Source organism: Lontra canadensis, unplaced genomic scaffold, assembly GCF_010015895.1.
Source record: "Lontra canadensis isolate GAN:19392208 unplaced genomic scaffold, GSC_riverotter_1.0 scaffold31, whole genome shotgun sequence".
NCBI lineage: Eukaryota > Metazoa > Chordata > Mammalia > Carnivora > Mustelidae > Lontra > Lontra canadensis.
The window spans coordinates 6512723-6526808 of record NW_022631025.1 but is presented as its reverse complement, the minus strand read 5'-3'; the positions used below and the strand labels follow the sequence as shown (position 1 = coordinate 6526808).

At 44.9% G+C, this 14086-nt stretch overlaps 1 protein-coding gene across 3 annotated transcripts in view; it reads right to left on the bottom strand.

The window, feature by feature from the left end:
* The window catches only part of LOC116872976 (histone-arginine methyltransferase CARM1-like), a 258896-nt gene extending 247018 nt beyond the window's left edge, over positions 1-11878 (bottom strand). For 2 of the 3 annotated variants that reach the window (XM_032866536.1, XM_032866537.1), the window contains exon 1: positions 11678-11876. In XM_032866536.1, coding sequence (XP_032722427.1) covers positions 11678-11837 — 160 coding nt within the window. In that variant the 5' untranslated portion in view covers positions 11838-11876. Of the gene's footprint in view, positions 1-11677 lie in introns of all 3 variants that reach the window. The other variant, XM_032866538.1, reaches the window with a different exon arrangement.
* Between the last annotated feature and the right edge of the window lie 2208 nt (positions 11879-14086).

The window sequence follows — 14086 nt, the reverse complement described above, 5'->3', positions numbered from 1 at the left end:
TTCCTGAATAAACATTCCTGAGCTCCTGCATTTAAAACAAAGCAAAACAAAAAACAAATGTGGGACACCGGGGTGGCTCAGCTGGTTGAACATCTATCGGACTTGTGATTTCAACTCAGGGCATGATTTTGGGACGGTGAGCTAGAGGCTCAGCACAGAGTCTGCTTGACATTCTCTCCCTCTGCCCTCCCCCCACTCACTCACACTGTCTCTCTTTGTCTCAAATAAATCAATAAATCTTTAAAAACACACACATAATGATGATGTTCTACTGGTGATGCCATTTGTATGTTGTTTTTGAACAACAAACGTGTCTTTAAACAGCTAAAGCCAGCCTCGCACTTTTGCCTTTGTAAGACATTTTATCTTTTCGCCATGTAACTTTGAAGATTTTAGAAGACATCTTTATAAAATTTAATAATGTTACTCAGTTAGGTCTCAGAGTTAGTTGTTATGAGTCAATAGTACCTGATACCTAGTAAGTCCTTTCAATATTTAGATTTTAACTTTTTATTTACTAGAAATAAGGGCAGTTTTTTTAAGTTACAATTTTAAATATTAATTCTGTCCCATTGTTTTTTATATCTTTCAGGGACTCCAATTATACCTAATTGGATCATCTTCGCCTACATTTCATTTCAAACACTTTGTCTTTTTTCTTTTTTAATCTTGTTTTTATTCTCTTGCTATATTCCTAATTTTGTTCAATGCTCTTACTAAGTTTTCATTTGAATCTCTTATTTCTTAGGGAATTTTTAAATTAGTCCTTATTTCTTATATAATTCAGACTATTCAGTGCTTTTCCTGAATTTAATCAATCCTTATTTTGGTCTTTTTTATTTGGTGTCCATTTATGTTCTTAGATTTTAAATCTCTGTCTTGAAATGGTTTGTTTTTTCAAATCCCCAAATGTTTATTTGAGAATATCTTATTCTCTTTCATTTAGTGGGTGGAATTGTTACACACTGAATTAATTTAATTCTCATTTACTGCTGTATTTTCATGATATGTATATATAAATGAAGGCTGGTTATGCCTCTGCATTTCTGGGTAGGGATGGTTTGGAGTGTTTTAAGAGATACATTGTTCAAGAATGTATTTTTCTATTGATATTGACATGTGGTAGATTTACAGGACAGCTTTTTGAGTGGGATGTTTGTTCTCTGCTTTTTTCTTTGGCCTTACAAGGCAAATGTGCTTTCCTTTACCCCACCTTTACCTGTGGTTTTCAAAAGGTGCATCTCCATTTTAAACTCCTTCTCTTCTCCTGAAATGTCACCTTTCCAAAACTTCCTCTTTTATTTGCAATGTTAAGTTTGTTCCTTGTTGTCAGGTTCCTGATCTACAAGATTGCTTTTTTGTGACTCATAAATTTTCACTCTTGTGGTGGACTTCACAGTGATGACTTTAGATCAGTAACAGATGTGCTGCTAGTTCTTCCTTCTCAAGTCTATGAAAGTGATCAGGGACTGCCCTTGTAATTCCCAAGGCCTTACAGCAGGACAGTGAGAGAGAACTCACCAGGATTCTATGTTTATTTTTATAGTCACAGGTATTTTGAAGTTTGGACAGTATTTTATCTTCTTGTGATGCTGATTGCATGAGTTTTAGTCCTCCTTCTTGTTATTTCTGTTTTGGCAGAAGGTATGCTGGGAGATTAGGATTTACATCATGACTATTAGCTCCACTAGCCAAGAAATTTATATTTCCTAATATTGTCCACCATTAGGGGTGCCTGGGTGGCTCAGCGGGTTAAAGCCTCTGCCTTCAGCTCGGGTTGTGGTCCCGGGGTCCTGGAATTGAGCCCCACATTGAGCTCTCTGCTCAGAGGGGAGCCTGCTTCCTCCTCTCTCTCTCTCTGCCTGCCTGTGATCTCTGTCAAGTAAATAAATAAAACCTTTAAAAAAAAAATACTGTCCACCTCATAAAAGATTTCTAATGACAGCTATGAGAGCCCTAGTTTTCCACTTTTGCGGAAATACATACCACAAAGCAGGTTTACTAATTCTCTAGTAAACTTTTGGTGTGTACTATTATGCCTACAATGACGTAGGAAGATGGCACAAAAGACTTAGGAGTATTTGAGGGTCTATGAAAAAAAACAGATACCCCCACCACTGCAGCTAACTAGCTAAAAGTGAAAAATATGAGACAAAAAGGAAAGCAGAATGTTGAAGAGCAGTTACATGGTCTGCAAGTACCTGGTGAGAGATGTTTGCCACATAGGAAATGTGATAATATTTGGTAATTAATCTCTGGGGCTACCATAAAAAGATGGACATGGGTTTATGATTCTTTCTAGTCTTGTTTACCTCTTGTACCTCAGTCCCCTTGGATTGTCTATTTTCTCTTATTCTGTTAATACTGTGGTTTTGGGTGTCTGTGATAGAGATTTCATTCTATGAACTTAAGAGCTGGTGAGCTCCAGAGGTACAATCAGAAGGACCACACCGAGAAAGGTAAGGGCTCACATGTGCTTTTCACAAGTAGTGGGGTTCTGAGTCCACCCACTGCTGACAATAGTCCATGTGTCTAATAATTGGTAAAATTATCAAGAGTAAGAATTATACAGAAAATCTGGTGATTCTTGATTACGGGTTAGAATTTATAAGGGTGCAGACAAAGAGAGGTAATTATAATTATAAATGAAGGAACTATCAGAAATAATGAAAATGACTATGACATTTCATAATCTTCCTACTTGCCAATGACAGAATATACTGCTTTGGAAGAAGTTTACACAAAGGCAGGTGTTCTGCTTCAAATGATATGAAGTCCCTATTTCCTGAGCTCTAAGCTCCATGGAGAAAACTGTCTTCTCTAGCTTTATGAGCAACTTGACTTGTTAGCCGTTCCAGGCCCTTCTGAACGCTGGCTATTATCTACACTTTGCAAATATGTTTGACCCCATGTAAACTACGCTAACTAAAAGCGTAACAACACATTTAAAAAAGAATCAAGGGGAAAAAAAGAGTGGGGAAGCCTGAAGATGATTCCCGAAACACTAAATGGAGCTTTGTTGAGGTGGACATTGCAAATCAGTACAACTGCTCCCCCTCATTTGTGGAATTACTAGTTTAAAGTTCAGCACGTGTTCTGATTAGGAAGGATTTGCTCCAAGAGGAACAAAATTAACCAGTAAGAGCAAAGAGAAACTTGGTTGGTTATTAGAAAGGTTACAGAAAACCTAGCTCACTGTCATTATGGCAGAAAAAAGCTGATGTGGATTCTAGGTCCATATTTTCCAAAGAAAAATTACACTCCCCTGGCCCCCATAAGCTACATTACTATACCCCCTAGAATCAGGCCCTATGGCACATCTCCACAGAAACACAGAGATGATTAGGACAATGGCCCTGACCTCAAGAAGCTGAAAGGCAAGGCCCACAGCATTTGTGAACGGCTTTGCCACCAGATAATGGATTCCCAGTCTAACTGGAATTCAGGGAATCAAATGCTCTATGAAAAAAAGAGGGGGGGGACGCCTGGGTGGCTCAGTTGGTTAAGCGGCTGCCTTCGGCTCAGGTCATGATCCCAGCATCCTGGGATCGAGTCCCACATCAGGCTCCTTGCTCGGCAGGGAGCCTGCTTCTCCCTCTGCCTCTGCCTGCCACTCTGCCTGTGCTCGCTCGCTCTCTCTCCCTCTGTCTCTGACAAATAAATAAATAAAATAAAAAAAAAAAAAAAAAAGAGGGGGACAGAAAAATCACAACTATTCCTGTGAGTCAAGGGAGAAGAATCATGTAAGTTGGTAAAGAAAGCACGTTCTAACTGTTCTCCAAGGAGACCGGAGAGAGAGCGGAAGTAGACAGTGGGGCTGAGCTCCTGGCTGCTCTTTCATGTACGAGCGGGCTGAACCTGCACGTTTATCCCATGTCTCTGAGCCACAGTCTCTTCTAATGCTATTATTATTCTGCAGATTAGAAAATTAATATTCATTGCCTATTGCTGACATGTTCTCTGCTCTTCTGATCTGATATTCCTAAAAATCTAAGGAAACAGCATTCACACCCTGAAGCATTTGTCATCTTGTAGAAATGGGATTTAAAAAAAAACTTCCTTCTCTGAGGGAGAAAAAATATGAAATCAGAAAAAAGTCTCCCTGTAAGGAAAAAAAATAAGTTTCATCCAAAGGAAATTCACAAAGCAATGATACAGACCTTCTGTTTTCCGAGCACTCTGAAGCACTCTGAGGGCTCGGATTCCAGCCCCAATGGCTGGGTGTGCACCTCAGGTCTATACCATAAGCTACTCCCGGAACCCACTCGTTTTCCAAGCGTTGCATCTCACGTTCACATGCAATGCTTGCCTTGGGATCTGTGCCATCATGAGCTGCACTCGGTCAGGCTAAGAACCAGGCACACGATTCAGACCCACTTTCCTATTCCCTGCTCTGATTGATGGATTTTCATTATCTTTGATTTTCTGATACTCAAGTTCCAAGGTGGAGCTGTTCATACAAGCCTGTCCAGAATCTAACTCCACGTTTTTTAAAACATATATTCTAAACCTAGGACTGTGTAAATGTCAAGGTTTAGGAAACATGTTTTCAATCATGACTTCAAGTCATAAAACATGGTGGCTCCAGAACTCAGCGGTAATCATACAGCGCACCACTTGTTTATCCCCTAAGATGCAACAAACACAGTGACAGCTCTGGTTTCCTTTCTCCTTCCCTCCCTTTCTTCTTTCCTTCTTTCCTTCCTCATCTCCTTCTTCCCTAAAGTCATACTGACTTTTTTGTTTCACTGTATAAAACGTCACTGTAATTTCTAGTATCTGAAACAGCGGCGCCCTGACTCCCTTGTGAGTGACTTGACCATGCTTCAGTGTCTGACTCAAAACACAAATTTACCTTCAATACATCTCTTTGCCACAAAGAAGAAAAGCTAGCTGAGCCCTCCACACAAAGAAATTAAGTCATGCTGACTAAAAACTAAACATAAGTTACCACGACAGGATTTGTCTTAATCCTAAAGCGGGGCCTTGTCTATCCAGCTCTCCAAAGTACAACAAAGGCCGAGGAAGCCCAAAGTGCATTGGAGCTGATTTTTTTGTTCCATCAAGAATAGAGCTCTGCTCAGATATTTTGAATACTTTCAGAGACCTGCTCGGGTTCTGCAGTTTAACCACAAACCCCCTGAGAGATCCAGGGTAGGACTACACCTGATAACTAATTAAAAAAAATTGATTCTCTCCATGGTGTTCAGCAACTCCTGTTAGAACCCCAAGTATCTTTTTCTCAAACAGGCCTGTCAGAAGTCCAGCACGAAGACCCTGATCCTTTCCAAGTGGCTCTAGAATGTACACTCTGTGAATGTGGTGACCTTTTTTGCTCACTCCTTATGGCAGGCAGACTCCAAGAAGGAGCTCAGTGATTTCTGCCTCCTGGTACTCAAGCCATGAGGTAATCCTCTCTCAGGTATGGGCTGGCCTAGGGACTAAGCAACAGACTCTCAGACAAAGGTCAGGATGTACTTCCACGATCAGGTTACATGTGACTGAGACTTTCGTCTTGCTATCAGCCACTCCCCGCATCTCTTACTGGCTTTGAAGACATGTTGCCAGGTTGGTCAGGCCCATATACAAGGAACTAGAGATGGCGTCCAGCAAATGGGCAGCGAGAAGCCAAGGCCCTCAGTGAATAGCACTTCATGAACCCACTTCAGCCAAGAACCACACAAATGATCCCACCCTAGTCAAATTTTTCTGTGAAATCTCAGTACTGGCCACTGATGGTAGGTTCTGAGAGAATCTGAGCAGAGGACCCACAGAAACCATGCCCAGACTCCTGAACGCAGAAATGAGGAGGTAATCAGTGTGTATTGCTTTTAAGCCACTAAGTCTGTAGTTACTTGTTACTCGGCGATAGATAACCAATCCGCTGCCATTTCCCCAGTGCCCGGAACAGTGTCTGGCTCGTGGTGGGTAGGCAATAAACACGAAACGCATGAATCAATAAGTGAAATGAATTCCTGTCCCTGACACAGGGACGGTTACTGAAGAAAGTTAGCAGGCATCACAGTGCTATGGTGTACAACACAACATGGCGAATAAACTCAATTTTCTACAACAAATATGCTAAAGAATGCAATTTTCTAAAATACACATATAGTAAGTAAATACAATTTCCCATAACAAACATGTTAAACAAGCTTTTCAGCAGTTGTAATAGCCTTAAAGTTGACTTATATTTCCCAGGAGATCACCCTAAGCTTTCTATAGTTAAAAAAAAATATATGACTGGAGATCTTCTTGCCCTTCCTGGTAAAACCACTGGCCAGGAACTCCATTTCATGATGACAAGAGTCAGAATATGCAGAGTTCGGACCGAGACAGTCCCTCCGCCTGACCTGGCTAGTGCTCACCATTCTTGATGCCTTTATGGTGCCTAATTGGAAAATACGCTTCAACTTTCTTACTCACACTCTGAGAAGCATTTGGGTCAACCTCTTCCCTGTTTCTCAAAAGTTTCTCATTAAATATTCTTACAATTTGTGGCCTGAGATTCCAACTTCAATCTTAACCAAAGTCAATCATAAAATTCTTTTATTTCTCATTACAAGTTGTGGTAATTGCCTTGAAAGCAAAGGGCTGAGAAATATGGCAATGGACACAACGGGAACAGTGGGTACTCATCCTGAAGAGAAGCCCCTTCTCCAAACAGGACTTTCCAACTTTGAACTAAAGAATGAGTAGGAACAAAATATACCAAAGGCCAGAGTGGAGATCTGGATTTGGAAAAGCATTTTAAGCAGAAGGAACAACACATAAAAAGGCCCAGAGAAATGATTCCTCACCAGAGAGGCTGACGTTACAGACTCCACATAAGACAACTATACACACAGTAAATCTACTAGAATCACAAAATATATTTTTCTCATACAGTCTTTCAGGAAGTCCAGCATGGACAAAGAATCCTGAAGCTTTCCAAATGGTTCTAGAATGTAAGCTCCATAAAAGTGGTAGCTTTGCTTTACAGCTGCTTGCCAAATATCTTTACATTATTTCTAATTGACAATTTACTTTGGAAAATTAATAGAAGTTTTTTTTTTTTTTCACATTTTCACATTTCACATTTTGCCATGAAGTCTCTGGGTAAGAAGCCCACGGTGGGAGGAAGCCAAGCCATGTGGAGAGGCCGCGGTAGGCTCCCCACTGTCGGTCCTCATCTTTGAGTCTTCATTTTATTAGTCAGGGTTCTCCAGAGAAACAGTATCCATGGCAGGAGGTGGGGGTGTCCATATATCTGGCAAACCTATAATCTGTGGGTAGGCTAGCAGAGTGAGTACCCAGGGAAGAGCCAGTGTTACTGTTCAAGTCCAAAGGCCATCTGCTGACAGAATTCGTTCTTGCTTGGGGAAGATCAGTCTTTGTTCTGTTAAGGCTTTCAACTGAGTGGATGAGGCCCACCCACATTCAGTGTGGGCAATCTGCTTCACCCAAAGTCACCATTTAAACATGAGTTTCATCCAAAAACACACTCATAGAACCATCCAGATAATATTTGAACAAATATATGGGTACACAGCCCACCCAAACTGACACAGAAAATGAACCATCATACCAGCTCCGATATTAGCCCAGGTAAATGAAGCTGCCTTGTGTCCCCCAGACCAGGCTGGCCACCAGCTGGGTCCCAGTGATTAGCCTCAGTCAATGCTATAAGGAGCAACAGAATCACCCAGCCATCCCCTGCCTGGTTCCTTATGATGCCTGGAAGCATCATAAATAGTTGTAAGTCAGTGAGCTTAAAGATGGCTTGTTATACTCTAAGAAGAACTGGGGCACTATCTTGAATTCCCATTACCTCCGTCTCCCTCAGGGAGCACTGGCTCCCCTGGCCGTCCCAAACACGCCAACTCCTTGCAGCCTCAGGGCCTTTCGACCTGCCGTTCCTTCTGCCTGTTGTCTTCTTCCTCCAGCTCTCTGCTTAGCTGGCTCCTTCCATCCTTCTTGCCTCAGAGCAAATACTACTTCCTCAGAGAGACCTTCCCCAATTACTCTCTAAATTGGACTCCCTCCCTCCCTTTCTTTGTCTCTGTTATTTTTTTTTTTCTTCCATTGGGTTCATTTTCTTCAAATCATTTATCTCACTGTGAAATTGTCTTGCTATGTCACTGGCCAGCATCTTCCCCCAATTAAAATATTAGCTCCATACAGAAGGGCTTTTATCTAGCTCATGTACTGTTCACCCAGTGATTAGTACAGAACATGTGTTCAATAAATATTTGTTGAATGAAAAGCAAATGAATGCGTGTATCATTTGTAGGTGACTGACTTCAGGATTCTGATCATAGGCTTCAACTTACTGAGTCTGTTATCACAGAATTTAATGAAGGGAGATTAATACTCACATGTGATACAAAGGATGTCTTGCTCTGACTTTTCTTCTATCTTTTCTCCCCCTCTAATGAGATGAGCAACCACGAGGGAACAAAAAACCTAGCATCCTTTTAAAATACCTCAGAGAAAAAAAATCACTGCATTTTTATACTTGATTATTTGTGTGGCTTATTTATATATTTCCCTAACTCTTCCAGATTAATTAAAAGACAGCTCTAAACTTAGCAAGGGAAGAAATGTTCTCTCCTCTCTCCTGGAGATCCAGTCTACCATTAACCTTTGTGTGATACAGTCTCAGTTCTTAAATTCCTTTCTCCTCCACCACTCACCCCCCGTCATGGCACTGACCTTGGAGGAAGGAGTGGAGAAGCAGCAGACCCATCTCCCACCTGCTCTCTGCTTTCTCTCCATCTTCCAGTTCTTTCCCATACTTGAGGTATGAAGATAGTATTTTTCCCCCATCACCTGAACTCCAGACTTTACCCCGAGGCCCATCCTGCTTGCAGCCGCCCCTCCAAGCCCAGCAGGCAGCCACCCCCACCCTATATACCATCCTTACCAATTCTCTTATGTTCTGATTCTCCCTTGTATTAACCACATCTTTTATTTTTGTATCTGATGCTTTGACATTTGGGATCTTGTTGACCCTGGGGAGACGGCCCCTCCTAGGTTAACCAATTCCTAGAGATAGCAAACAACTCACTGCAAGCCCACTTTTCAAACACAAGCCAACCAATCCAGAGCCCACACCTCCGAGACCCCCTTAACTGGGCTCTCACACTCCAGGCCACTATCCACCTGCCATAATCAACCTGGGGCCAGGTGCCAGACAACTTGGGACAGCCCTGGTTCTCCAGACCCCGCTGAAATTATTCAAACCTGTCAACCTAAGCCTGCTGATGCTGCCTCCCCCATTCCTTCCCACAAAAACCACAGTGAAGTCTCTTACCCACAATTTCCCTTACTCTCTCTGTCTCCTACCCACCCCCAACACGCCTACTGCTTCTTCATGTGTCCGCCACCATGGTGTGGTGTGCCCCCCTCACCCCGGGAACTATAAGCAGCTAATTTTCCAGTGGCACTCAGTGCCTGGTTTATTGACCTTAGTGTACCTCAAGTTTTCTATGAATATACTGTATTTTAAAACATCCCTCTAGAGACTACGTCAAATCAATTGTCTTAATCATTTGGGGGCAACTCAGATTCTGCACTCAGTGCTCAGTATTTAAAGTTTTATTTCTGCAACATTTAAAAATTCTGGATTTAAATCACTGATGCACTCAAGAAACCTTTACTGATGTCTTGTGCGTACTGAGTATTGTGGAAGACTCTGGAGATAAAAGGATGAATCAGGCATGATCTCAGGCAGGCTTGTGGTAGGATAGGGACTCAAAAAAAAATATGCAAGAAAGAAAAAGAATGAATGACTGTTTTCTCAGAGAAATGCGGCTACTATATTTGAACACACCCAAATCTTTCTTCTAAGAGTTCATGAGAATCTGTTTTTAAACTCCCTTGGCCTGCCCATCATACAGTGGTCTAGCTGGTCACACGGTAAAACGAGCTACTAACAAAACAACTCCAGAATTAGCTTCTCTCCCAAAACTCTCCATAGAAGGCTTTAACAATTGCGTTTCAGGATTTAAGCTATTAAGAGAGTGAGCTCTCCTCTTTCTGGTTAGTGATTCTTTCCCAAAGAATTGTCAAAATTGGGTGACAATGGCTGCCTGCCCTAGCTTTAATTTTCCCATTTCCATTACTCTGGTCTAACCCATCCCACAGAGGTTACCTCTAGACTCTAGTAACTACATTAAGGGAAAGCATATTCCTCTCTGTAAGATAATTACATCCACACAGGCCAGGCATCAGTAACTTGCGGGAGAGTCTACGACTTCAATCACCCTGAACCTCAGGGATTCCTTCTCTTAACACATTATCTGTGGCAAAGAAATTCATAGGACACCAAATAATGTGTAAATCTGAAATCTGTGCCTTTGTTTCTCCACATGCCTGGCTACCCATTAAATCAGATGACCATCATTGACAAACTGAACACTTTTCAGGCACCTTGAGTTTTAAAATTCCCAGGAGAAATACTGGAAGCTACTTCTCCCCCCCCCACCCTTGCAACCAAAAGAGAAATCTAGGAGTTGCTGAGTAAGGCTTTTGATCCCTTGCCAAGACTCCAGCTAAGACACGAGGCAAACAATATTTAATATCTCTTTTTTAAAGATCCAGACTTCCCCATCCCAGCCTAGAGGGAAGCGAGAAGACACACGCAAAGGCTTTCTATCATCCCACAGTAAGCAGGTATTGAGCATCTACTGTGTCTGTCTGTCCTAAGGCCTAGGAGACACAGCAGTGACTTGTATTCTCCTCACAGAGGAGCAGGTCAGTAGTTGTGTTATTTGAAATTCCCACTGGAACCAACACAGAGCACTTTAAACAATTCTCAGAATCTTAAGAAGTTAGGGCCGGAAAAAGAAACTCCAGGAGTCTTTGGAGGCTTACAGCTGTCTGGGGCTCTGTTCCCTCCACCTACTAGAGCGGGGTGTTTAATATAAGCTGCCAGGAGGAGCTATTATCCCGTCTTATTTATATGTAAAGTTTGATGCTGCGGAATGCACATTTTCTGCCCGCAGTTCTATAGGTTTCCTTGGATTCTCAAAAAGTCTAGGATCCTATACAAATTAAAAGCATTCCCTCAACATACCCACAGCTCCAGGAAGCCAGGGGTCACACTTGGTTGTAAAAGGTCCCTTTTTTGAACCAAAATGTAATGTCCAGTGGAGACCACACTGGCCACAACAGCCATTCCGACTGGTGAACAAGCCGCACGGCCCTTCCCGCGCATCAGAACTTGGCCCACAGAAAGCTGCAGGCGTGGCGGGAGGGTGGCCAGCGGCCTGGAAGGTAACAGGAGCCCAGCAGGCCTGGAAGTAAGGAGACGGGGCTCCCTGCCCTGCCCTGCTCCTGAGTAGGTGCCGGGCGAGGACATCGCGCGCCTGTCTTCTCCAGACCTGGCTTCTGACACCTCTAAGTTCTAGCCAGGACAAGTTCTCAGCGCCCGGCTGCCCGCCGCTCCCAAGTTCTTGGAGCGCAATAGAGACGCGATTTGGGCCAGCGGGAGTTGGGGAGAAGTAGCCTGGCATTTCCTCTCGGCGAGCCTCGGGGTGCACACCTCCCGGGGCGACAGAGACGGCGCAACCCACACTTCCACGCGCCCGAAAGCACACGCGCACTCCGCACACATCCTGGACACGCAGCCGCGCCCCCGCACACGCGCGCCGGCCCCCGCCCCAACTTTCCCGAGCGGGACTCAGTACTTCACCGTCAATCACCGTCGCGTCCGCCTCCTCCCCCGCCGGGTGCACCTCCAGTCGCAGAGACTTCGGGGTCGGGGCCGAGAGCGGCCCGGCCCCGAAAAGCTGCTCCTCCGTCACGAAGCGCAGTTGCACGCGGAACTGCAGGCGCGCGGGGACCCGGGCCATGGTGCGAGCGCCTCCTCCGCGCTGCTCGGCGCCCCAAGAAACTGCCGGGGTAAGGGGGAGGGACTTGGAAGCGCAAGCCACCTTCCTCACCTCCGCGCAAGTCCGAGCCTCCACCTCTGCCCGCCCAGAGCTCCTGCGGGCACCTGCAGCCCCGCGACCCCGCACCGCCACCCCGCCCCCACCACCCCCAGGATGTGCCGCGCAGGTGCTTGGGGCCACCAGCGGGCCGCTGCTCCCACGCGCAAGTTTGGGGAGCTCACCAGGCACCTGGAGGCACTGGGGGTTTGGAAGCAGAAGGGTGACACCTGCTGTTCACTGGGACTGCTCTGTGGGCGTTGGCTTGGAAATGGCCTTGGCCCGGGCTCTCTGCTGGGTGGGCTCTCGCCCAGTCCAGGTGGTTTTGGGGTGCTCATGGCCACGTGGGAGCGACCATCCCAAGCGCAGAGTGCTTCGTCACTGACAGGGTCTCGACAGCAGCAGCAGCAGCCAGGCGGTGGGGGAGCGCTGAGACCCTTATGCAACTGTCAGGGCTCAAATGACCACATTCTTCCCCCATCGCTTGGAACTGCAAACTTGCTTGCTGCTGGATGGTGAACCATCTTCCTAGTCCTGGGTCAGAAGGGCCAGGGACTCTTGTCCCCAGGCGGATGCCTGACTCCAACAGCTACCCAACCTAGCCAGCTGGCTCCAGCGTCAAAGGACAGGGGCTCCAAATCCCAGGGAGCCACATCACACGCTAGTCTTGTGCAGAGCGAAGTTGGTCTCCGGTTGCAGGGGATTAAGAAAAGGAAGTAGTCTTCCTTTTGACCAGTGGCCCCACATTCATAGACTCAAGTGCCATAAAGGGAACTTTCCTTCACTTTCTGAACCAGCTTCTGTGTGTCCTTGGTCTCTGACGTGCCAGGCAGAATGGAGTGCAGGAAGGAAGCAAGGACTGTACATCCACTGGGATTCCAGCAGGCTGACTGGATAAGAATGAGCTTCCGCAGAGGCCATGGGGTCTGTAACTTCAGAGTTGCCCACCTGGACTGGTAAACCCAGCCAGGCTTTATGAAAGGCCTGGTCTCAAGGGTCTCCCCCACCCCCACCCCACATCCCATTGTTGTCCTCTTTTTGATGTGGTCACTCTGGTTTCTCGCCTTACTCCCTCCAGAGAAGTTTTCCTCCCTCCTTCTTTGTCTCTTATCTCTATCACCCAAGTATCACGCTCTTCTTTTGTATCTCGTTCTTACTTCCATCTGCCTCATGGCTTTGATTTGTGCCCCGGGAGCCTCCTGGAATCAGATGTCCTTTTTTTTTTTTTTTTAAAGATTTTTATTTATTTATTTGACAGAGAGAGAGAGACCACAAGTAGGCAGAGATCGAGGGGGAAGCAGGCTTCCTGCTGAGCAGAGAGCCCGATGTGGGACTCAATCCCAGGACCCTGGGATCATGACCTGAGCCGAAGGCAGAGGCTCAACCCACTGAGCCACCTAGGCGCCCCGAATCAGATGCCCTTTAATAAGGTGGAGTTCTGGAAAGGGTTTCTAGTTTGAGGCCCACAGAATACCTGCCCTCTGCCCTACCCCAGCCCTCACTAGATTCTTCTGCCTGTCCTGCTTCCAACCTCCTCGAAGTGCTCTCCTGCCTTCCCAAATCCTTTCCCTCGTCAATCACTTGTCCTTTCCCTTGTCATCACTCCTTGATGGCACTAAGTACTTCCATGCTACTGAAGACCCTCCAAAGTAGCTCTTGACCTCTTTACCCTTCTGTCAAAAAACCTTATTCAGCTTTCATATGTGTCACCTGGTAACTGGAAAGTAAATCTGGAAGGACAGATGTCTGATTTATACTAAAAGTGAATGGTGGATGAAAGTGACTCATAAAGCATTTCTAGGGGCACCAGCCTGGCTTAGTTGGTAAAGCATGTGATTCTGATTTCCAGGCTGTGAGTCTGAGCCCTAAATGGGTGTAGAGATTGCTCAAAGGAAAAAAAAAAAAAAAAGCATCTCTAGAAAGGCAGTGTCTTGACCTTAGTAGAATTCCCACCATACGCTCAAGAAATCTGGAGTTCTGATATGTAAAACAAACAAACAAACAAAAAAAGCAATGGTAGTTCTTCCTCCACATTAATGCAAGGGGAAGAAACTGAACTTCAGCTAACTTGAGCAAAAAAAAATCAAAATATTATGATGAAGTCTAAGCTTTGGTCATGACTAGATTTAGGAACTCAAGGTTACCACATGGTCCTGCCTCCATTTTACAGAAAG